Source organism: Anser cygnoides, chromosome 15 (assembly GCF_040182565.1).
Source record: "Anser cygnoides isolate HZ-2024a breed goose chromosome 15, Taihu_goose_T2T_genome, whole genome shotgun sequence".
NCBI classification, from domain to species: domain Eukaryota; kingdom Metazoa; phylum Chordata; class Aves; order Anseriformes; family Anatidae; genus Anser; species Anser cygnoides.
Genome location: NC_089887.1, coordinates 12,384,050 through 12,407,218, shown reverse-complemented (window position 1 = coordinate 12,407,218; position 23,169 = coordinate 12,384,050). Strand labels below are relative to the sequence as shown.

The 23,169-nt window shown below is 60.2% G+C and overlaps 4 protein-coding genes across 12 annotated transcripts in view; all 4 read right to left on the bottom strand.

Annotated features, from left to right (window-relative positions):
• Nucleotides 1–3,736, bottom strand: part of RAB11FIP3 (RAB11 family interacting protein 3) — a 72,833-nt gene extending 69,097 nt beyond the window's left edge. The window contains exon 1 of one of the 2 annotated variants that reach the window (XM_048059939.2): nt 3,258–3,736. In XM_048059939.2, the coding sequence (XP_047915896.2) occupies nt 3,258–3,575 (318 nt within the window). In that variant the 5' untranslated portion in view covers nt 3,576–3,736. The remainder of the gene's footprint in view (nt 1–3,257) is intronic. The other variant, XM_048059946.2, reaches the window with a different exon arrangement.
• Nucleotides 3,737–4,325: 589 nt separating this feature from the next.
• DECR2 (2,4-dienoyl-CoA reductase 2) lies at nt 4,326–9,907 on the bottom strand. Of its 4 annotated transcripts, none has more exons than XM_066977590.1 (10): nt 9,751–9,907; nt 9,590–9,658; nt 9,396–9,447; nt 8,989–9,057; nt 7,655–7,790; nt 7,177–7,301; nt 6,608–6,701; nt 6,200–6,304; nt 5,807–6,024; nt 4,326–4,895 (listed from the first exon to the last, which is right to left on the bottom strand). In XM_066977590.1, the coding sequence occupies exons 1-9, from the start codon at nt 9,846–9,848 to the stop codon at nt 5,807–5,809; spliced, it is 966 nt and encodes a 321-aa protein (XP_066833691.1). In that variant the 5' UTR covers nt 9,849–9,907; the 3' UTR covers nt 4,326–4,895. The 4 variants fall into 4 exon arrangements, with proteins under 4 accessions (XP_066833691.1, XP_066833690.1, XP_066833693.1 ...); XM_066977589.1 differs by having other exon boundaries at nt 5,836–6,024; XM_066977592.1 differs by lacking the exon at nt 8,989–9,057.
• A 709-nt stretch (nt 9,908–10,616) lies between these two features.
• Nucleotides 10,617–12,296, bottom strand: LOC125182346 (nucleoside diphosphate kinase, mitochondrial). The gene is made up of 5 exons (XM_048060142.2): nt 12,138–12,296; nt 11,259–11,389; nt 11,056–11,157; nt 10,872–10,984; nt 10,617–10,800 (listed from the first exon to the last, which is right to left on the bottom strand). Exons 1-5 carry the CDS (start codon nt 12,229–12,231, stop codon nt 10,680–10,682), a joined length of 561 nt encoding a protein of 186 aa, XP_047916099.1. The 5' UTR covers nt 12,232–12,296; the 3' UTR covers nt 10,617–10,679.
• A 2,162-nt stretch (nt 12,297–14,458) lies between these two features.
• XPO6 (exportin 6) overlaps nt 14,459–23,169 on the bottom strand; it is a 55,059-nt gene continuing 46,348 nt past the window's right edge. For all 5 annotated transcript variants that reach the window (XM_066977579.1, XM_048062054.2, XM_066977580.1 and 2 more), the window contains 7 exons: nt 22,736–22,891; nt 21,350–21,464; nt 20,693–20,864; nt 20,088–20,249; nt 17,514–17,612; nt 16,116–16,346; nt 14,459–15,180 (listed from right to left, as the gene is read on the bottom strand). In XM_066977579.1, coding sequence (XP_066833680.1) covers nt 15,079–15,180; nt 16,116–16,346; nt 17,514–17,612; nt 20,088–20,249; nt 20,693–20,864; nt 21,350–21,464; nt 22,736–22,891 — 1,037 coding nt within the window. In that variant the 3' untranslated portion in view covers nt 14,459–15,078. The remainder of the gene's footprint in view (nt 15,181–16,115; nt 16,347–17,513; nt 17,613–20,087; nt 20,250–20,692; nt 20,865–21,349; nt 21,465–22,735; nt 22,892–23,169) is intronic.

Genomic DNA, 23,169 nt, shown 5'->3' with positions numbered 1-23,169 from the left:
TAATCAGGATGCCAGCAGGACAGCGTCTCCCCATGCGTAACAAACGCTCGTTTCCCCTCCTCCCCTAAGGGACCCTGCACTAACAAAGCCAGCGAGAAGCGAGGCGGGCACTGCAAGCAGACACACAGCAAGGTGTAAGAGAGGCGAGAGGAACGATGAATTTGTCGGCTCAGGTGGTCGGGCAGCAGCCCCACGCCCTGCACACGGCAGGTGGAATCCGCAGCCCCCTGCTCTTTAACCCTCATGCCGAGCGTGCCCACACGCACACCCCGACGCCCGGTGCGTCCCAACGCCTGGCCGCGGGACCCGTCCCCTCCCCTGCCCCGGGTCCCGGCCAGCAGAAATCCCTCCTGCCGCTGGGGAGAACAAAGCGGCTCCGAGCGAGCGCCACAGCCCCGGCGGTAACGGGGAGGGGAAGGAGACAAAAGCACGGCGCTGCCGGCGAGCGGGCTGGGGGCTCTGCACGGCCAGCCCAGCCGGCCTCGAGACCTTTCCCCCTCTACGCCTCCCTCGCAAGCCCACGGGGCTGCACAGCTGCCCCCGAGCACGGATACCCAAGGGCCCATCCTCAGCGCTGGGACCGCAGCACCTTCTCCACGCACCCCGAGGAGCTGCCCCGAGCCCCTCGGACCCAGAGGGGCGCAGTCCGCGGTTTCCCCTGCCTCGATCTCGGCGAGCCCACGCCAGCAAAATGCCGCCGGTTCCACGGCCACGGAGCAAAGACGGCCTTCAACAACAGCCAACAAGCAACTAACCAACCAACCCTCCTCCCCGCACACTTTTTCTATGCAGATGTCACCACGCAGAGATAAAATAATCACAGAAATTCACAACCGTGTCATCTTTTAAAGGAAAGAGACCGACGGCCATTTATTCCGTGGCATTTAGCTACTGGTTGTTCCAGCCAAGTAACCAGCCAGCACTGAGCTCAGCAGCCCATCAATGCCGCTGGTGTTTTACCGAACTCCCCAGCTCCTGGTACGGCGCACATGTGCCTCCTTAACCCTCCGGCCCTGCGCGAATCCCGGATGATTCAGCCGGCTGCGATGACTTGCCGCGCTTAAATTTAGCAGTTTGTTCCACCGCCACCCCGTGCACACCTTCCACGCGTCCCCCCCGCGCGGGCGGGCAGCAGGAGGAAGCAGCGGGCGGGCCGCAGGTAGCTCGTGGTGCTGGCGAGGTGCGGGCAGGGGACGGGGATTCGCTGCTCCTCGGCTCCTGGCGGTCCCCTCCGAAACCCTCCCGAGCCGCCAGCCCCCCCGGGAGCTCCCGCAAGCTTCCCAGTTCCAGCTATAAATACAGCCCCCGTTTGTACCTTGACTTCCTTTTAGTTTCCGTAGGCGTTTAGTCATCTTAACAGCATTTCGCCCACCCGTGGATGTTCCCATCCTTTCGCTTCCACCTGAGCTGGATCTCCACGTCTCAGAGGACCCCTTGCTGGCCTCAGCTACAACTCCTCCAAACAAAATGGGTCAAGAAGCTTCCCCAGAACCCCGTCCTTCGCTACTCCACGCAGCTCCTGGGAGCTTGCAGACCCCACCGACAACCCCGTCCGCTCCTTCAGCGCACCCTCTGGCTCCTTTCCTGCTCCCCGGGGTGCCCGCTGCCTTGGCTCAGCAGCTGTCACAGCAGCCTCAGCGGGGCCTTCGGCACTTGCTGTACCCACACACTTGGTCTGGGCACCAAGAGCAAGCTATGCGAGTCTCCTGCTGATCGCAAACGTACCAGAAGCGCAGTGCGTTTCAGCGTGGACAGCATTACCGATAACTCAGGGGGAAGGAACGAGTGACCGCAAAGGGACAGCCAGCACCAGACCCCCCCTAAGCCAGGGCTGCAGCTTCCAGCAGCATGGAACCTCCCCGGACACCCTGCTTGGCTTGGGACTGACCTTAACAGCTTCAGCCACTCCTCCGGGCTCCATCCCAAAGCCCTTAACAGCCGCATTTTCGCACCTTTGAAGCGCCAGCACCGTTCCTGCAGCACCAGAAGCCGAGCGGGTCCAGAGGGCGGCTCTGTGCCCCGGACAGCCGGCAAACGCCGGACCCACCTGCCACATCCCCCCGTGCCCCACGGTGGTGACAAAGGGTGGCGGTGACAAGGGTCCGTGAGCCTGCCCGGGGCGCGGGCAGCTCACACCGACGGGAACCGAGCGCCTGCTTCTGCTTCCCCGGCTGCAGCAGCTCCGGGGGCCGCGGGGCCCGAGCCGCAGCGAGGCGAGATAAGACGAGATAAGGCTCCTGTCGCCCGGCTGCGATCTCCTGACGCCCCGGTGCTGTGACGCTACCTGTTATCACGCCAGGAGGCTGCGAGCACCGTGCCCCTCGCAGCCCCTCAGCAGGGCCCTGCCAAAGAAGTTCAATAGCCCCCCTTCGCAGAGGCGTTGCCTTGAAGGGATGCCTCTCGCCTCTTCCTAGGAGAGGTTTTTACCAGGAGGAGGAATAAAAGCCCCTCTCCCACCGAGCACTCCTTCACACACGATAATTTGCTTTGTCATGGCACTTCAGTGCCTGCACGGCAGCTGCAGCTGGAGGAGCAAAGCCCAGCTCCCGGGCGAGCACACACCGGCTTCCCGAGGATGCCTGCATACCTTAAATAAATCTATTTTACGCAACGCTTTGTGACGGCAGTGGCAGCACAGGCCAACGCACAGAACAACCGCAAATTCATTTCCATCCCCTGGCGAGCTGCGGGAGCTCTCTCCATTTTGGGTCATACCCGGCAGCCTCAAATTACACCGCGGCGGATCTGCTGCAAGGGAACGCCGGCTCACCGTGCTGCAAAGCAGCAGAGAGAATGAAAAGAAACCAAAAAAAACACAACATATTGAGGATCGTCAGGCCTACAACAAGCGAGCAGCCCCACGCCCAGCACGGCGCCCACGCAGGATCTCGTGGGGCCTGGCACGCCGGAGGACCCGGGTGGTTTATTGCTGCGGGATGAGGACAGGAGGCGCCGGCTCCCTGCAGCACGGGGTGCCCAGCGGGGCCGCCGGCTTCTCCCGGTCCTCTCGGTGCCCACCAAGGCCGGCCATCGTCCTCCACCGGGACGCCAGCGAGGCGGGCGCTGCCTCCGCTCCCACCCGGAGCTCCTCGAGGAGCGGCGGCGGCCGTCCTCCCGGGCACCCCGCGGGGCCTCGAGCGAGGCGTGAAGGCAGGGCCTGGCGGGCGGCCGCCATTTCGGGGGGACCCCGCGCCGCCGGGGCCAGGCCCGGCCTCGGGGAGCCCCCCCCCCCGGCCTCGGGAGCGCCCCGGCCTCACCTGCTCGGCCCCGTAGGCCGTGGCGAACTGGACGAACTCCTCCACCCGCACGAAGCCGTCGCCGTCGCGGTCGAGGGCGTCGAAGACGGGGCGGAGGCGCGGCTCGGCCTCGGGGCTGCCCCCCGGGCTCTGCACCGGGGCTGCCCACGGCGGCGCCCCCGCGGCCGGCTCAGGTGCCCAGGGGGCTGCTCCCGGCTCCGGTTCCAGCTCCGGTTCCGGCTCCGGTTCCAGTTCCAGCTCCGGTTCCGCTCCCGGTTCCGTCTCGTCCCACCGCAGCCCGGGGCGGCCCCGGTCCCCCGGCGGCGGCTGCGGCTCCATGGTCACCCCGCGGCCCCCGCCGCCGCCGCCCGGCTGCTGCCTGCCCCTGCCCCTGCCCGGCGGCTCCCCGCGGCGCGGCCATGCCCCGCGGCCATCGCCCCTCACATCGCGGCCGGGAGCTCCGCGCCGCCGGCGGCTCCGCCCGCTCCCGGCTTTGTGCGAGGCGGCGCCGGCCCCGCCCAGCCCTCCCCGGGGCGGCCCCGCTCGGTACGGCCCGGCCCGGCCCCGCCCCGGCTCCGTGCTCCGGGAGCCCGCCCCGCTACCACCGCCCGCCCGCCCGCCCGCCCGCGCCGCCGCAGCCGGGGCAGGCGGCGGAGAACCGCGGGATTTATCCCAGCGCGGCCGCCGCAGCGGGCCGCGCGGTGACGTCAGCCGCCAGTGTCGCGTCCCCGCCCGCCCCGGCTCGGGGCCGGCCTTAAAGGGCCCGCGCGCACGTGGGGCCGGGCCCCGGGGCCGCAGCGCGACGCCTCGGCCCCAAAGCGGCCCCAAAGCGGCCCTTTTCCGCCCCAAAACCCCCGCCCAGCTCCCCGGGACAGGCGTCGGGAGCAGGACCGTGAGCACTGAGCGGCAGCTGGAGAGCGCTGGGACAAACCCAGGGCAGGGAGAAAGGATTTGGGTTACAAACCACCAAAAACCCCAACCCCCCCCCAAAAAAAAAGAACAAAAACCCCGGGGCCAGCCGCTGCCCCCTCGGGGGGACCCCCAGCACGGCTCAGCCCCCGCGCGGGGGCACAGAGGAGAAGGCAGGGCTCCGCAGGGAAGTTCTTTATTGAGGGCCCGGGGGCAGGAGCAAACCGCTCGCGGCCCAGCTCTGGGGCAGCCCTCGGGGGGCTCGGGGTGAGCCGAAACCCGCCGGCACCTCGGCCCCGCGGGCACCGGGCTTCTCGCCCGGCTGCGCCACCGGGAGCGCCGAGGCTGAGCCCGTTCCCCCAGCAGCACGAGCTGGGGAGCAGAGGTGGCAGCCGGCAGCAGCAGCAGCGGGGAAGCGCGCGGCACTCCCCGAGCCAGCCCCTGAGCTGCCCCCCGGCCGTGGCGCAGCGCAGCTCCGGGGCCAAGAGGGCAGGGAGAGGCCGGACAGCAGGAGAGCAACCGCAGGGAGCCGCAGGCTGGGCAGCGACCATCAGAGCCCGCACCCCCGGCTGCGCTCGCAACCCCCGCAGCACCCTCGGTGCTCCTCCATGCGCCGCTGGGACGCGGCTCCCCCGTGGGTGCTGCCACGCCGAGACGTCCCAGGGCAGCAGCGCTCGGTCAGGTTTCTGTCCGTCGGTCTGTCCCAGGCTGCCCGTCACTGGTTTTGGTTTGCTCCCACAGCCCAGAAATCTGTAAGAGAGCCGGGAGGTCGGTACGCGCGGCGCTGCCTGAGGACAGCAGGAGAAGGCGGGTGCGAAAGGAGAGCCCTCTCCCAAAAAGCCCCAGCCCCGCTCCCCGGCTCTGCAGGCACCCGCGGCCAAAACGAGGCCCGCGTGCGACCCAGCCCCGACGCGAGCCATGCTGCAGTAACTCCTGCAAGGAAGAAAGGGGAGGCAGAGGCTGCCAGGACCCGGGCCTGCTGGCGGGGCACAGAAGCGGAGCGCTGTCCTGCTTCGTGGGACGCTTGGAGGCGCCCAGACGAGCGTCCCCCAGCAGGAGGAAGAGAGACCCTGTCACCCACAGGGGCTCAGAGGAGAAAAAAACATCCAGTTCTGCCCTCCCCCACGCTCCCCGCACTGCGCGGCATCTCGCGGCAACGGGCCTGGCACGCCCCGTGGCACCTCCTGCAGTCCTGGTGCTGCTGCGGCTTCGCTTCTCCGCTCTGGCAGCGCTGCGGCCAACCCCACGACACTCCTCCTGTGCCCACGGCAGCACGGCACAGGGCTCCTGCTGCCTCCCGGTCCCGGGGGGGCTCCCGGGGGGCCTCAGCAGGGATCCCAGCTGCCCACCCCACAACTCAGCCCAGGCCCCATCCTTCCTCACTCGCCCGAGCAGGGCCTGGGCGCAGGGGAGCGCTCAGAGCCAGGTGCTAGAGCCCAGCACCCCAGCTAGAGCCCAGCACCCCAGCAGCTCGCTGCAGCACCCGTGGCCTGCGCGGCGGCAGCCTCAGCAGGGGCAGAGCGCGGCACAACGGGACCGAGGCAGGTGAAGAAGGCAGCGCGACGCCCGCCGGTACGGCAGCCGTGCCTCCACGCCACGGGGCCACGGGGTTTGTGACAGGAGCCCTGCTCTAAGCCCACCGAGGGGGAAAGGCACGTCACCTAGAGTTTAGCAGAGGATGAAGCAATACCCAGCAAGGCGGGGAAGTTGTTGGCAGAGGTCAGCCAGCTCCCGCCGTCCACCACCAGGGTGGTGCCTGTCACGTAGGAGGAGAGGGGGCTCGCAAGGTAGAGCGTGCTGTGGGCGATCTCCGTCTTGTTCCCCGCGCGGTGAAGGGGGATCGTGTCAAACTGGCTTGCTTCCTCGGCAGATTTTCCACCTGAACGATGGGAGAAAGGAGTCGGCTACGAGCACGGGACCTCTCGCCCACCGCCACTCAATCCGGCAGCCCGGCAGCAGCGCCCCAAACCCCGCGAGCTGCGTGGCCCCGGTGCTCCATGGCGGTCCCCTCCCGAGCAGATGCCAGGGCAGAGGCAGCAGCCCCGGGGCCTTACCCAGGCGCCGGAAGCCCTCGGTGCCCGTGATGGGGCCTGGCGCCAGGCTGTTCACTCGGATATTGTTGGGACCCCACTCCACAGCGAGGTGACGGGTCATGGCGTCTGCGAAGGGGCAGAGAGTACAAGAGGAATGAGGCACGGAGAGCGAAGCCGTTCCAGCAACTGTTGGGGGGCAAAAAGCCAGGGAGACCGGCCAAGAGCAAAGGGTCCTGGAAGAGCATGCCCAGGTGAGAGAAGAGCCTCGCCCCAAACCCACGCACGTCAGCACTGCACAGCACCCAGCACCCACACCGCTTCTTGTTCGCCTCCCCCCCAGAGATTTTCCCATCCCAATACCCAGGCAGAAGCAGCTTCCTTGCTGGCCCCAGCCAGCTTGCAGAGCCCCAGCGAGGAGCCTTCAGGTACCTATAGCAGCCTTGGCGGTGCCAGCGTGCACCTGCAGAGCCTGCCCTCGGTAGCCCAGAGTCGCCGTGATGTTAACGATGACCCCACCGTGGTCCTGGGGAGGGAAACGAGACGTGGCGTTAGACATCAGCACGAGGGATCGTGCAGGAGCACGGCGGGCTCGGAGGGAGGTCACCCGCAGGCACAGCCACCTCCGAGCTGCTAACACATCCCCTGGCCTCACCGCGCAGGAGCCTTCCAGAGAGGCAGGAGCCGCAGGTGACAGCCGGGGGAAAGCAGAGGGGCAGCAGTTTACTTCTTCCCGGGCAGGCGGCAGAGCACGGGAAGGTGCTACGCAAGTCAAAGCCCCGTGGCCGGGGACCGGCAGGACTGGGAGCATGGCTCCCGCTTCCCGCGGGGGGGCTGCGGTCCCCAAAAGGGAACAGGATCCGAGCAGGGCAGGTGGCGCAGGCTGACAGCGCAGCCCCGGGCACACAGCGCTGCGCGCACAGAGCCCGGTACGCTTCCCTGAATGTCCCACAAGCGCGGTTTGTGCAACGCTAACCTCCTGCTTACCAGAAGCCGCTTACCCGGAAATATTTCTCGAAGAGAACTTTGGAGGTGTTGAAGGTGCCCAGGGTGTCGATATCCATCACGGTCTTGAAGGCGTTGAAGGACAGGGCGCTGGCTGGGCACAGGAAGTTTCCCGCAGCACCTAAGAACAAGTCGGGGGCTCAGCGCGGGGCCAGGAGCCGTCGGGCAGGTCAGGGACTTCTGGGGGGGGGGGACAGCGAGCGGCACTGCTTGGGCGGGTTGGAGGGGATGCGGAAACAGCCCCGACCGGGGGGTAAATCGCTCGTGGCACTGGGGGCGCAGGGATGGCCACGGACGGGTCCTGGCTTCCTCCGGGAGCATCCCCGCTGTGCTGCTCTCAGCGTCTTGCACCGGCACCTGCCCAGCCGCTCCCGGAGCGGAGCGGAAGGCGGACGCGGCACACGCAGCCCCCGCGCTGAGCGCCCCCCTGGCACAGCCTGTGCCGGCCCTCCCCTCCCCACGCCGGCAGCTCACCGTTAACCAGGATGTCGATGCGCTTGAACTCCCTCAGCGCCTCCTCCACCGCGGCCACGATGGTTTGAGGCTGCCTGACATCTATGGACAGAGGCAGGCACTGCTGCCCCGTGGCTGCCACCAGCTTTTTTGAGGCCTGGGAGAAGGGAGAAGCGCGATTCTTTCCGGGGCTCCGCTCTTCAGCGAGGGCCAGACCCAGACCTCGCAGCCGGCACGCAGGCTGGCGGGAGCCACGGCCCTGCCGGCACACAGCAAGCACAGGCACTGCCCGCACGGACGCGTGCCACATCCCGTCCTAGAAAGGCTGCCCCTCATCAGCCAGCACAAAGAACAAACTAAAACAACCCTGGGGCAGGGGAGAGCCTTGCCCAAGTGCGACCAGGGAGCCTGGGGGAGCCGGAGGAAGCTCCTGCACGTTCTGTCCCACGCGGGCCCCGGCTCCCTAAGCCCAGCCACCTCCCCGGCGATCGCGCGCAGCACGTCCCGAGCGAGGTCTCTGCAGGGCGAGTACAAAGGTCGGACCCCAGCGAGGTTCTGACACAAGCAACCTTTAGATCCAAAGCATCAGGAGGTAAAAGGGCGAATGCTAACCAGGGGCTTTGCCGGCGAGGCAGAAGGGGCAGCTCTGCCACCCGGCAGCCGCCTGGCACCCCTCCTGCTAGGGGCACGCCTCTCCCCAGCAGCCCAGGACGTCGAGCACGGGGCAAAACTCAGCCGGAGCCCCGCGCAACACCCAGCGACGTTCTGCGTGCCCGCAGCCTCGTCACACCGTTCTCCAAGAAGTTCAGAGCCCCGACTGCCAAGCACATACACCAAGGGTCCAGACCCTGGGAACGCAGTCCCTGCGCGCTCCGCTCCCTCAGGACTGAAAAGCTCCCGAGCTCTGCAGCTCGTTTTGTGGCATGTGAGACGGCAGCACTCACCGCCTCCCGGAGGCAGCCGGGTCACACCAGCTCACTCCCAAGTACTGATTTTGATCTTTGCTGTGTTTCAGTGAAACACGTGGCTACTGCACAGCTCTCCCTCGGCTGCTTCCCCCCGAGACAGCTCAGAAGCCAGGGGGGAGGAACAGGAACTGCAACTAGCCAGATTCCAGCCCAGGGTCAGACACACGGGGGGGTGTTTGTCCCACCCAGCCACGTACAGGGTAGCTGCAGCCTAACACAGATTCTCCAGTCCTTGCAGCCTCTGCTTTGCCTCAATGCACAAGAGAAGCGAGCTTTTGGGGCTCAGGGAGCCCCTCTCAGCCCACGTAGCTCCCAGACAAGGGGGGCTCGTCATACTCGAGGCTGAGTTTGCAGTTTGACCTCAGGCTCTGCCAGCTCCCAACAAACCTTCGCTGCCGTTTGTTTCTTTCTGTCTCGTTGAGACGAGAAGATGTAACCCCAGGCTCTGGAGCTCAACTACAGAAAGAAAACACTCCGTCAGAGCACCGGACCTGTCGCACGAGGCTTTCAGGGGTCTGTCCTGCCAGGCGACGAGAACAGCACCTCCCAAGGCCAGCAGGGGAAGGGAGCAATTCCTGTGACTAACTGAGCCCTACTGCCAGGCACGGGGGCTGCAGCCCCCCCCAACCCACCCCATCCCACGGCTGCTGCCCGCTGGGGTGCTGGGAGCTGAGGGAAGAGGACGGGGCAGCGGGGACGGGCCCCTTGCCCCCCGGTCCGCCCCCAGCTCCACGCAGGGCAGGCAGCAGGCGGGTCGCCAGGCGTCCGCAGCTCTCCCTGGGCCCTGAGCTCACCTCCGACACCCGCTGCAGGCTCCTGCTCGCGATGACGGTGCGGCAGCCGTGCCTGAAACAGAAGGGAGAGGTGGCTGGGGGGTGGGGGGCTAAAGGGGGGGTCAGGGGACACGGGGGGGGGCAGGGGACACACGGGGGGGGGGTCGGGGGGACACGGGGGGGGGGCAGGGGGCGGGTGCCCGCAGCGCCCTCACCTCATGAAGATCTCGGCGATGCGGAAGCCGATGCCGGAGCCGCCGCCGGTGACGAAGGCCACCTGGCCCCTGCGGGGGGGAACACGGAGTGTGTGTGTGGGGGGGGGGGGGGTCAGAGCCGTGCCCCGGGGCCGCCCCCGCCCCGCCGGGCGCTCACTCACGCCAGGATGTCGGGGCTGAAGAGGTGCCGGTACTCCCGCAGGCACTCGTCGGCCTCCACGTCCCCCGGCGGCCGGGAGGCGGCGGCGCCCTGCGCCATGGCGGCCCCTCACGGACCCTCTCTGCCCCCCCCCCCCCCTCCGCGCGGCCCGCCGGGAGTTGTAGTCCCCGCCGCCGCACGGCCCGCCGGGAGTTGTAGTTCCGCGCGGGGCTGCTGTGGAGGCTGCTCCCCGCGGGGCATGCCGGGAGCTGTAGTTCTCGCCGTGCCACCGCCCGCCCGTCGCAGCCCCGGCGCATGCGCCTGCGGGCGTCGCCTGGCAACGGAGCGGGGTCCCACAGCGCCGCCCAGTGCTCCCGGTGCCCCTGTCCCAGTGCTCCCAGTGACGGCCTGGCCCCTCCCAGTGCCATCCCAGTGCCTCTCAGAGCCCCCGCTCCCTCCCTCCCAGTCCCCTCCAGTCCCCCCCCAGTGCCCCGCCGAGCCTCGTGCTGTCCCCAGGGACCCCCCAGTGCCCCCCAGTGTGTCTCGCTGACATCCTGCTGTCCCCCAGAGCCACCCCAGCACTGTCCCAGTGACCGCCGAAGACGTCCCAGTGCCGTGTCATTGCACCCCAGTGACATCCCGATGCCTCCCAGCGACGTCTCAGTACCACCCGTTGCCACCAAAGCCACCCAGCACTTCTTGGGAACATCTCAGCGCCCTCCAGAGTTTCCCACTAACACCCAGTGACTTCCAGTGCCATCCCAGTGCTGGCCATTGCCACCCCAGTGACATTCAGCATGTCGTGGTGTCATCCTGGTGCCCCCTAGAGCTTCCCTGTGCCATCCCAGTGCCCCATGATGGCCATCGATTGACAAGCGCAGAGCCACACTGGAGGCACTGGGTTTTAATGGGCTGGGGAGGGGGGGGGGGGCGCGTCCTGGCTGGACGTCCCTAGGGCCCGTAGGTGTAGTCCCGGTCGCTGCTCTCCCAGGCCACCAGCTCGTCCCGCTGGAACCAGAAGCCGATCTCCTGCAGCGCCGTCTCCACCGAGTCGCTGGCGTGCACCACGTTCCTGCACAGGGATGGGGACGGGGACGTGGCCGCCGGGGTCCCGCGCCGTCCCCGTCCCCACGCCCCCCCTACCTGCTGACGTGCATGCTGAAGTCCCCTCGGATGGTCCCCGCCGCCGCCTGTGCTGAGTTGGTGTCCCCCACCATGGCCCGCGAGGACCGGACCACGTTGTAGCCCTCCCACACCTGCGGGACAGGGGACGCCTGAGCACCACAGCCCCGGAGAGGCCGGGGGGGGGGGAGGGCTGGCTCCTCACCATGGCCACCAGCGGCCCCGAGGTCATGTAGGAGAGGAGCGCGGGGTAGAAGGGCTTCTGCCGCAGCTGCTGGTAGTGCTTGTCCAGGAGGCCCCGGTCCGCCTGATGGCACCGCGGGGTGACGGCGGGGACACCCGGTGGGTGCCCGCGTTCATCCCCGTGGCGCGGGGTCCCCCGGGGGGCTGCAGCGTAGGGACGGGTACCTGGAGCAGCTTCATGGCCACCAGCTTGAACCCGCGCCGCTCGAAGCGCCGGATGACGTCGCCCACCAGCCGCCGCTGCACCGCGTCCGGCTTCACCAGCACCAGCGTCTGCTCCCGCAGCTCCGGGGGGGCTACGGGGGGCGCGGGGACACTGAACCACGGCCACCCGGCTGCTCCTGCAAACCCAGCCCCGTCCGCGTCTCCGTCCCCAGCACCATCCCCTTTCCCATCCCTGTCACCGTGGGCTCTGCGATGTCCCCCCCACCAGCAGTGCCTGGGCCCCCGCTGGCTGGATGCGGCCGCGGGCCCAAGGGAGGCGCAGCGATGCCGTGAGGAGCGCAGGGGACGCGTCCGGCAGCGCTTGATCCCAGCGTGGGACGGGCTCGCCCTGGTTTCGGCTGGTGGCAGGGCCTGGCCCGGCTGTCACTGCCACCCGCAGCCCCTGCCGGAGCCACGCAGCAGGGGAAGGCGCAGGCAGGAGCAGAGCGAGGAGGGCACAAGTCCCCAGGGGCACCGAGCATCCCGGCGCAGCGAGGCAGGAGCCAGGAAAGGGGATGCGAATCCAAGCAAGGGCGTTCCAGCGCCAGCCCCGGGGTTAGGGGGGGACGCTCCGTGCCTGTCCCCCCAGGGCAGAGCAGGACAGCCCCGACCTGGCCCTGGGGACACCGAACCCCGGGGTGGCACCGGGGGAGCCGCCGCCGGCCCCGGCCTCAGCGTCCGGGGGTCGGGGTCAGGAGCCCCCAGCACCGACCCGGGGGCACCGGGAGGGGACGGGCAGCGGGGCCGGGGATGGGGACAGGGTCCCCGGGGCAGGGTGGGGAAGGGACGGAGGGAAGGCCGGGGCTGGGGGCCCTGGGGCAGGCCGGGGCCGGGTCTCACCGGAGCCGTAGCGGCGGGGCGGCCCGAGGGGGCGGCCGAGGCCGGGCTGCCGCCGCAGCAGGCCCCGGGCCAGGCAGCGCCCCAGGGAGCCCATGGCCGGGGCGGGCGGCTCGGAGTCGGCCTCGGCCGCCCGGGTGGAGGCTTTAAACGCCCGGCCGGGGCCGGCTCGGCCCTCCCGGCCCTCCCCTTAAAGAGGCCGCAGGGGGGGGCCCGGCCCGGGCTCAGCAAAGCTGCCACGGGATGGGGCAGGGCCTCCCCCCAGGCAAACAGGGCGATGGCCAGCGCTCGCCCAACAGCACCTTCGCTGACCAGAAGCTGCTGCCAGCCCTGCAAAGAGGGGTTTTGGGGGGGGGAAGCCTGCTCCCCGGCACCTACCTGGCACAGAGGGTGATGGTACAGAGGAAGGAGGTGCTTTGGGTAAGGTTAACGCAGATACACGCAGACATTTACTGGGATATTTACTCAGTGAGTGCCCAACACCCAGGGCCAGGTGCTCCCCTGCCACCCCACGTAGCCCAGTGCGTTGGTGTCCTCCTGCTCCTCACCCTGGGGAAGGGGGGCAATGAGGCATCGCACCCGGCTGCCAACCCCACGGCCCGCTGCCTTTGGGACACACGGGGACAGCAGCAGCTCCTCAGCACCTGGGTGAGCCAGGGCCAGCTGTAGTGGAGCGGGGGGACAGGGGATCCACCGCCCACTGCCCCCACGCTGGGGAAGAGCCCAGGAACTTCAACCCCAGGGCACTGCTAGAGGCAAGGCAGGGGGCATTTTTGCCTTTGTCTATGGACCTGGGTGGAAGTTAGACTAAGCACTGAAGGTGACCAGCAAAGGAGAATCAGTTTTTAGTGCAGCGGCTCGCAGGTTCCAACCTGGGCTTTGGCCCCCTTCCAGCTGCTGCCCTTGATCAGTTGCCCAGCCAGGGAAAAACACGCACTTTCACCCTCTGTCAGCAAACAGCCACGATCAACCAAAGGTTTTGCAAGAAAGAATCACCAGCCCAGAGCACCGTGCTGGGAGCGAAGCCCCGGCTGCCCCTTCCCGCCCCAGCCCCAGCTTGCAGCAGGGACCTACAGGGACTGCAGGAACACCTGAACCCAGACAGCTCCAGCAGGACAGACAGAATCCGCATCCGTGCCCTCCCCCCCATTTCTCCACAAGAGGGCTTTCAGTAGCAGTGAGAGGATGCAAGAGACCTCTCTGGTACTGTAGCAGGACTGCAGTCCCCACGTTAACCTCACCGGGCTGCTCTTCACACCCCCCTGAGGACCTCCACAGACAGTTCACAGGCCCCAGGTACAGGGCCTGGGGGCACACAGCCCCAAGGGGGTGGGACTCTGGTTCACCTGCATCTTTCCAACCGCTCACTGCCGGGTACAAAGCCCACAAACAAACCAGTCCCAGTGCAGGCAGCCTGGACACACGTCTCTAACTGTACACAGGTTATCCAAACATCATCTCCCAACAGCGAACGTGTGCATTGCAAAATGTTTTTTAACAAAACTAAAGGAACTGTGGAGCGAGTGCTCCCTATGCTTCATCTCCCCCCCCCGAGACCTTCCGGCTGCCCACACGCAGCCATCTCACTTCCTGTCCACGTCTGTGAACATTTTGGGGAGAACGCACACTAATCTGAACAACTGCCCCAGGCTTGCACAAGGACGGGAGCTATTCCCCCCACGCAGCCCTTGCTGAACCTGCCCTTGGAGCTGCAAAGAAAATACAGCAGAGGAGTAAAACCATTTTAATGCTCCGCTCTAGCTACCTGATGAGAGAACTGCAGGGACAAATGGCTCCCAGCTGCATGATCAGAGACTTCACGAGCCCCACAAAATCCAGTCCAGTTTGAATGGGGACTGGGATTTTAGCTTTATGCTCCAGTGCCAGCGTCAGGTCACTGGCCAGCGGCTGGCCTTCAGCTCAGGTGTCCTGCAACGCAACTCTGCTGGCATTGGGAGATTTTCTTCCTGCGGGCAGCTCTTGATCAACATGGACAAGGGACTGCCGAAGGGAACCAATCACCACAACGGGTAACAGAAAACAGGGAACATCGGCAGTAGGTAAAATGGGAGTGGAGAAAGGTCACGCTGCTCTGCACCAGTTCGGCACTGCATCTCTCAAGAGCAGCTAGACCACTCGCAGAACAGACTGCGCACGGAGCTTGTGTGAGGCATTTCTGCGAAGCGGGCAGGATGGGCAGTGCAGGCAGCTGCTGCCTGTCCTCTGGCTCCACTGCAGATCCCTGCCTGCAGCATGAAACACGCCTTGCTGCAAAACGGCTTGGTGGCAGGCCTGCGTGGAAACTAAAATAAATTAGAAGTTACTTAAAACAACAAAGTAAGCACTTTATTTCCATTAAGCATGTTGTTTTAGTATCACAATGGAATGATGAGAAAACGTTTAAAAAAAACAAAATGTCTCTAATCCCCACAAACAGCAGGGAGGTTTTCAAGGCAATTTAAAAAACAAAGGGAGTGACAGAAGTGCCAAAACAGTCCCAACATCACAAGTCTCCTCCTCCGAGAGCTGGGCAGGGGCAGGAAGGTGGAATGACACGAAGGTACGAATGTCTGAAGTAGTCTTTGGCGCTTCTGCCTCATGATTGATACGCACAAGATCTCTCAAGACAACTCCACAGATATCTCCAGACGCAACAAAGTGCTACGTTAGTCGAACAAAACCCGGGCGAGAGGACTCTCCATACAGCTGAGATGCCCTGCGGTTGGGCGTTAAGACACATCCTGCAGACAGTGCTGACTCCAGCTGGGGGCCTTCGGGCTGGGAGGGAAGAAGGAAGCGTGGTGCATGAATCCGAGAAGATGTGCCCACCTGCAAGACACCGTGTCCTGCAGTACTGACAAAACCAGGGAGGAGAGAAGGTGGTGGCAAAACGAAACATGGATCCGTTCCCTACAGTGATCAAAACACGAGTCCAGTGCAGTAACTATAGTTTCACAGTTCCAGGGGGCAAACTGTCATTGCAGAGTCTGTAGTAGCGCAGGTCATTCACCAGTCTGTGCACATTCTGGGTAAACGATGGCAGATCCTGGAAGAGATCAAACAGCACGTTGTACTGCAACAACAACAGTACCTGCGGGCACTGTAAGACAGCAGAGAACAGAAAGGCACTGGGAGGGCCAAACACCCACGTGTATTTTCATACATGAGATTAACAGACTATTTCCTCCAGTGTCTGAGCCCAGGAAACCTGAGTTTCTGCAGCCTACGTACAGGGAACAGAGACTGCTCCGGGGTTGCTCCAGAGAGCTGACTGCAGAGAACCAGGCTCCGTTCGTGGCACGGGCTCCTCGCTGTGCACTCAGGCACAACACGAACAGTCACGACACCGCCATCTGCAGCGGCAACTGTTCTGTGCGCTCCTGCCAAGGTTCCTGTGTCCCGCAACCCCCTGACAAGGGCTGGTTTTCCTGAAGAGCAATCGCCTACTGGAAGTTCAACAATCCTCTGAAAGCTCCTCTCCTACCCTTAAACCTGGTCTCAAATCCCCACCATCTCCCATGGGAGAAGAAGCAAGCAGACAACCAAGCTTCATCAGACTGAAACCATGAGCTGGCTGCGCTGCCGTGATGTTCTACAGGGAACTCACAGCCTCCCTCAATTGCAGCTACACCATTGTCTCTTCACTTGTAACCCTCAAACATCTGGCTAGCAGCTGCAGCAAGATTTTGGCAAGGATCTGAAGGTCCCACTCTAGCAAATGTCAGCCTACTCCCCCTAGGGAACATATTCCCCAATTCCCACAGAATGAGGCAGTCCAAGAGACGAGATGGCAACTTCGCTATCCACAGTGAAAGATCCTAGGCTAGGCATTGCTGACTATGGAAGCGTTTGCAGCAAAAGCGGTACTGCCTCAAACCACTGCTCGGAGAAGCCTACGGCTGTCTACCAGCATGCTCAGCAAGAAGAACACTGCCCATCCCAGGAATACTTGCACTCTTCTGCAGCACCTTCACTTCTTACCCGGTCCATTTTGAAATTCCTTCCCAGCACGTTTTTCTGGTTCGAGTCCACACCATCACAACTGGCCAGGAACTCAGGGAGAAAGGCTGAGTAGAAGCCATCAAAGTCCACTGAGGCCATATTATAGGTGGCAATGCCGATCTCCTCCTGCAACAGGTCGTGCGACTTGTGGACAAGCACCTGAAGGAGCACGTTCACAAACTGGAACAGCATGGTCGTCCGGAAGATCTTCTGCACACCAAGAGGAGGACACAGTTAGGCAACTTCACACCAGCAACCCTCCTCCACTACAGGCACCAGAGCAGCAGCACATCGCTTCAGACGCACAAACTTCAGAGGTCAGACCAGGCACGCGAGCATGGCTGCACCGGGTCACTTCAACACCAGCAGCTTCTGAGCTACCAGTGAGGTCTGCAAGCTCTTGTGAGCACAGAGATCATTTTCCAGTCTGAGCTGTGCCAAAAGCACAAATGGCTACAACAAGCTAGATGGATATCTGCTTCGAAATTAACTGTCAATTTGGCCACGCTTACCTCACATCTAGTTCAAGTTTTGAACACTGGCATTTTAGGAAACTGCATCAAATCCCGTTTAAATCCCTGCCAACGTTAGCCCTGCCCAGTGCTCCTGAAAGCAGCCAGAGTTCCTAGGGAATCTGGCTAGCTGCCTGAAAGTCTGCAACAGGCAGCTGTTAACACGATGGACTGTCCTTGAGTTGTGACCACAGAGGCAAACCTGAAAGCTCTGCCTTCACAGGCTGATCAGAAGGGCTAGACCCTGGACTGCAACTCTAGTTCTTCATGGCAGCCGCCAACAACCCTAAATTAGAGGGTCTGGAGGCCGGATCCTACTTGACAGCAATGGACAACCACCTTGCGGTGACCCAACTGCGAATGCTGAACACCCTGCTGCTGACCCAGACAAGAACGATGGGGAGACTCTGCCACTGTCTCAGCGATGACCTACCTGATCCACCAATTTTACTTCCTCAGACAAATCGCCCATCACTGCGTGTGTTCTTTGCTTTCCCTCAGGGTCACAAGGCTTGCTTTGACTAGCAAGCATTGGGATTCCTCCTGTGCCCAGTGCAGTGGTATCAGGGAGGTGGCAGTGCCACTCTGACCAGCAACATCCTCATCATAATCACAGCAAAAAATGCAGTAAACAAGCCCCCAGATCCTGACTGTCAGTTTTTGAACCATTTGAAAGTTTGAAAGACAGTTTCCCACTACCACAAAGCAGCTTCCAGCCCCCTGGGACTGGAAAGCCCTAGCCTTTAACTGCACCTTGCCTAGCACAGCTTCCTTCGCTGTGATTCAATTCCCTACTGAGCAAGTCTCAGAACGGCACCTGCCCATTGCCAGGTGCCCGAGCACGCACTGGTCAACTCGGACCTACCTTGTGGTACAGCTTCTGCTTGGTGTTCAGTGTCTCCAAGTAGAAGAGATTCTGCTTGAATAGGTGAATGTCAGGTTGCAGGAAGGACTGGCCAAACGCCTATGAACAAAGTGGAATTGAAGTGAGGGGACTGATACCATAACGAGTATCAAACCTGCCAGGCAGAACAACGCTTTCACCCCAGCATCACACAGAACCCATTTACAGATCTCCTCTGGAAACACCACGTCAATGTTTGAGATGCATGCCAATGACCAGGGCGCTTCTGCTGCTTATGCAAGGCGGTCAGCTGTACCCACAGGTGGGTGGGAGGGGATCTTCTGGTGGGATGTCCCAGGGGAAGAAACCTCACAGGTACCATGGTGAGCACGCACAAAGCCCTAACAGACTCCCTGGTTTTGCTCTCAATCTAAGCCTAGAGGCCAAGGTGACTGGCAGATGTGTTGAACACGTTACTGCACTAAGTTAGAAAGATGTTAGAGATGGGCGCTGGGAGCCTGACCTGGGCATTACAGAAACAGGAAGAGCCTAGGAACAAAGTCTGCTGGACCCCACTGAAGTGTCTGGTAAGCCTGCACAGATTCTGGGATAAAAATCTTAAACACCCCAAGCTCCTTTGAAACACTAGAGATGAGCAGAGGTAGGCAGGAGAATTTTAGTAGTTGCTACTCCAAGACATCCAGGACAGAAGAGTGTTCCTTCTTACTGGTGTTCATTCATCAAGTGATAAGAGGGTTGGAAATGGCCTCAAGTTGCACCAGGGGAGGTTTAGACTTGATATTAGGAGACATTTTTTTACTGAAAGAGTTGTGCAGCATTGGAACAGGCTGCCCAGGGAAGTGGTTGAGTCACCATCCCTGGAGGTCTTCAAGAAACGTACAGATTTAGAACTTCGTACCATGGTTTAGTGGTGGACTTTAGTACGAGGTTAAAGTTGGACTGGATGATCTTAGAGGTCTTTTCCAACCTGAATGATTCTATGATATTAGCCATTTATTATTAGATGGACAAAAACGACCCTTTCAAATCCTTTCAAGACTGAGCTAGATCTGAACTTAGATCTCCTGTGGAAAGCAGCACAATAGTACCCAGTAACATCTGAAACAAAATGCTGGCTGTTCTTGCATTTACAGAACATTGAAGTCTGGCATCAAAACAACAGCAGCCAAGTAGTAAAACTAGCCCAGTACTGTCAACCAGCTGCAGTTCATACTGAAATTACCATGTAAATGCCTCCCCATACACACACACACACCCCAAAAAAAGAAAGAAAACAACAAGCCAAGACACTGGGGTAAGTTTGGAAGTGTCACACCGCTACAGGAGGAAAAGATGCTTGGGCAGCCCTGCACAGGGACCAGCTCAGGCCTCATTCACAAAGGTGCTAAGATAAGGGAAGCCCAGAGAGAAATACCAATATAGTTCACGTCATAGTGCAAGAGCTCCCTCTTCACGTGTACATCAGAAGGGACCGAGCCTCCACAAGCGCTCCAGGACGGGCTCTGCAAAGAGCCCTCCCTCCTGAAGCCCAAGCACGTGGCCGTCCGCTCCGGTGCTCGCTGCCCTCTGACTACCAAGCTCTGCTCTGAGCTTCCAGAGCATGGTGCAAGTGTGCTTCTGTTTGCATTGATGCAAGCTGGAGGTGAAGGGCTCCATACCGGGTGGTCTGTAACAGACCGATTAGAAGGCTGATCTTTTTTTATCCCCCAGCCTGAGACGACTGGTGCTCATTGTACATGTGCTGGCATACTGCCTCTGCCTGCCCTATTCCTCAGGCCATAGATTACAGGATTACCCGATGACCCTGCCCTACCAGATTCAATGGAACAATACAGAACAAGTTCATATATGAACATATATACTTTCATGTTTATATATTTCAATATATGAAGGGGGCTTATTAGAAAGATGGAGAAAGACTTTTTACTAGGGCCTGTACTGACAGGACAAGGGGCAGTGGTTTTAAATTGAAAGAAGGTCAATTTAGACCAGATATAAGGAAGACATTTTTCATGTCAGGGTGGTGACACACCACGACAGGTTACCGAGAGAAGCTGTGGTTGCCCCGTTGTGGGGGGCTATTCAGAGTCAGATTGAATGGGCCTTTGAGCAACCTGATCTGGTGAAAGATGTCCCTGCTTATGGCAGGGGGTGGTCTTTAAGGGCCCCTTCCAACCCAAACCATTCTATGGTTCCATATAAAACTAGAGGACATCTTGGTCTCAAGAAAACTTTCCTGCACCGGTAATTTGTCCTAATACTAACTATAAGACTTGTAAAAGAAGTAAATGGGTCAGCACCAGTAATATTTTAGGTCCAGACAAAGGATGTAGGCACGGAAAGGAATTAGCAGGAGTGAGGAAGAAATGTTAACTGAGGCACTGTGTCCCACGAGCAGATCAGCAAGACAGCTCTACTTTGATTTTTAGCGGTCCTACACAAGACCTCACACAAGACTTTGTCTAATCCCGATCAGGACTTTGTCTAATCCCAATCAGCCACATGTTTAACGCGCTACCGCAAGCAGCGCACACTGCGTTACAGAATGGGAGCTTAGACAACAGTGACAGTTACCTGCATAATGGCACTGAACTGTGCTTCGTTCTCCATCTGCTCCTCTGCTACTCCCCTTTGGACACTGGCCAAAACACTAGATTTGAAGAAGTACCGCCAGTTATGGTGGAGGACCCGGAAAAGCAGCTCGAACAACTCTGCTTTCACATCAGGAGATGAGCGCTAGGAGGAAAGAAAAACAAACAACTCTAAGCCTAAGCAGGCTCCTGTGCTGGAATCCCATTTATCCCCTGGGTCCCACTGCTAACGGCACCCTGCCTGGTGGCCACTCAGGGTCGTGCTCTGCAGCCAAGGTACCAGAGCAAAGTATTTCCTTCTAAGGAAGGCATCAACCTCAGCAACTTTTGGATCATGCTAGGAACACATCATTCAGTTTTGAGTTTTACCTCCTGCTTTGAGCACGTCTGTAATTTTATCGCCTTTAACAACTCCTGACAAAATCCTCCACCCACGCTGGTTCCAATTCCTACTGTCTAGTCACCCAACTCTCCCTGCATAGGGACTGACATTTCAGCTCTTGGAAATCTAAAAAACTTCATTGCTCCCACACCCCCAGCAATGCCTTCCCTTCCCCTTCTTCCTTCACCTGGTGAGAACAGTCCTACCTCCGCAATGATGGGGTAGACCTGCTCCATGCACAGTGAGATGACGCTGGGTAGAAACGGCTTGAACACTTGGCCTGGCTCTTGTACCACCACTTGCAGGATTTTCAGAAACTTCTCCACCACCCGACAGCCAGTGCTGCCCTCATGGAGGATGCTCTCTGCCAACTGCTCTCTAAAACAACAAAAAAAGTTGTTGTTGTACAGGAACATGTCCTGAGATCTGCATGCTTATCCAGTTTAAAAGAAAGCAGATAGCGCCTCTAACCTTGCTCAACTAATACGGACTGAGTACATTAAGCCACAGAAGGGAGCTAGGTCTCGACCAAGGATTGATCGACACCCTTCCCCAACAAAAGCTTTAGAGACAACTGGGGTGCACACAGACGTTAGGTGGGAGCTAACAGGTAATGCCTGAGTCCAGTTCAGTATCACAAACTTCCAAGATTAGAAAGTCTGTGGGAAAGCTGAAATCCCATGATGCCTGTGCACTCGATGTGCGTGGACTGGGTCACTTCAGGCCTGGAAGCATTTTCCTCAGCTTTAGCTCTGGACACAGAGGAAACACTATACTCTTTTGGGACAAGGACCTGTTTTGTTAGGCTGCTCAAGATAAATCATCCTGAGAGTAAAGGAAAAGTGACCAACGCATGACAATACCTGGTGAACATATTCAGGAAGGTCTGTATGATCTGCTCAGTGAAAGGCACTCCCATCTGCACCCTCAATCCTTGAAACAAAGTGAGGAAGAAGCTCAGCATCTCATCCGTCACATCTAAGATAGAACAGGAGAGCCAAATTAATGTGTTATGGCAACATTCAAGTACATCAAGTAGTCTTATGTGAGATCTCCCTCCTCCTGTACAGGGAACCCCATTTATTCTTGGAAATACAGCGGCAGTGTTGCTATTAGAAACCGAAACCAATAGCTGGTACTACTATAGAGCTTAAAGATTGTTCGTACACTTCTGAAGACCATCAGGGACAAGTACAGCCAGCACCAAACAACTCAGAACAAATACAGTAGTATCAGCAAGGGCCCTTTGTCCGGTCTGCCTACACAGACTGCTTGGAGAAAGCTCTTGCAATGGCCTGGGCTGACCTCCAGTTGTTCACTGCGTGGACAGGGTTAACAGGAAATACAAGGAAATCCAAAACAGCTATACAGCTTGGGGTGGCCAGGAGACAGAATCTTTTTTTTTTTTTCCCCAGGAACTGACAATATCCTTCTGACTTCAGAAGTAATTTTCATGGTGGTGCAGTCGGCTGGTCAGCACTGCAGCAAACTCTCTATCAGTCCCAACATGCTCTACTGAATAGCCAAGGTAAGCTGTAACTGCTCATGTCCTACTTTGTACAGCCTTTTACAGCCAACACAGAACAGGCTAGCAGCCTCATGCAACTGAAGACAGCAATTCACTCGAGTCACAGCAGCGTGCTGTCTTGGATCCTCTGTTTCTTTGTTTTGCCTCCCCACAGGCCTGCTTCACTGAGAAAATCCCACCTAGCTCCAAAAGCTTTTCTGAAGTGCTTGGCTCTTCATAAAGCTCCTGCAGTCCTGGGCACAGAGGCTACGCTGATGTGATACAAAACATAAGCAGCTGGCCACAAGATGGCCAAGCCCCAGTTCTGGTTACATCTCCACCTGTCCTTTACAGTGATCAAGTTTGATGAGAGCTACTCCTTTGTCTTCAAGCTTCTGGACAGAAAATAAGTGACAAAGGTAGCCAGACAGAGTATTTTAAAGCTCTTTTTTTTGGGTGCTCATGAATAGCTCCATTCCTGTTCGCTGCTGAACGCAACACAGGGCATCTCCACCTTCTGGAAGTGTGACAAGCCTTCACGACTGTGTTCTAGATGACAGAAGATCTCCCCTTCCTGTTCTGAATCAGCCCAGCCCACCCAGCAGTGAAGACTCACGTTACACTTAGGCACAGCAAGCCCACACACTTCACATGAACACCAAGATCTAGGCTGATGGACTTTGGATGTTATCGGTAGGTCATAAAGCTACTCACAGCATTAAAGCCCGTCCTATGGTTATACCTGACTGATGAATGAAAGCTGGGAAGAGGGCTAGTGAGACCTGCACGGATTCTTGCAGCGACTGATAACAGATCTGTCGAGACTTGGTGGATTCTCCAGAGATACTTTCCACAATATCTTCTAACACGCTGAGTGTCTGATGGATGATCACTTTGGCTGCAAAATCAGAGAAGTGATACTTCCTGATATGTCAAAACTACTCAGAGGCAAAAAATGAAGAGAAATCAAGTTCACACACACACACAGTACCTAGAACACCACATAAGGCAGCATATACACCAAGCTCAGGCTGGAGTCAAAGACATTCTCAATGCTCGTTCACGTTTTAAATGTTTAAACAGGTTCAGTTAAGTACCTGTGGCAACTTGCTTTCTTAAATTATACAGGCTTACTGCCCTACAGATGCATCCATTGCTTGAGTACAAAATGAGTAC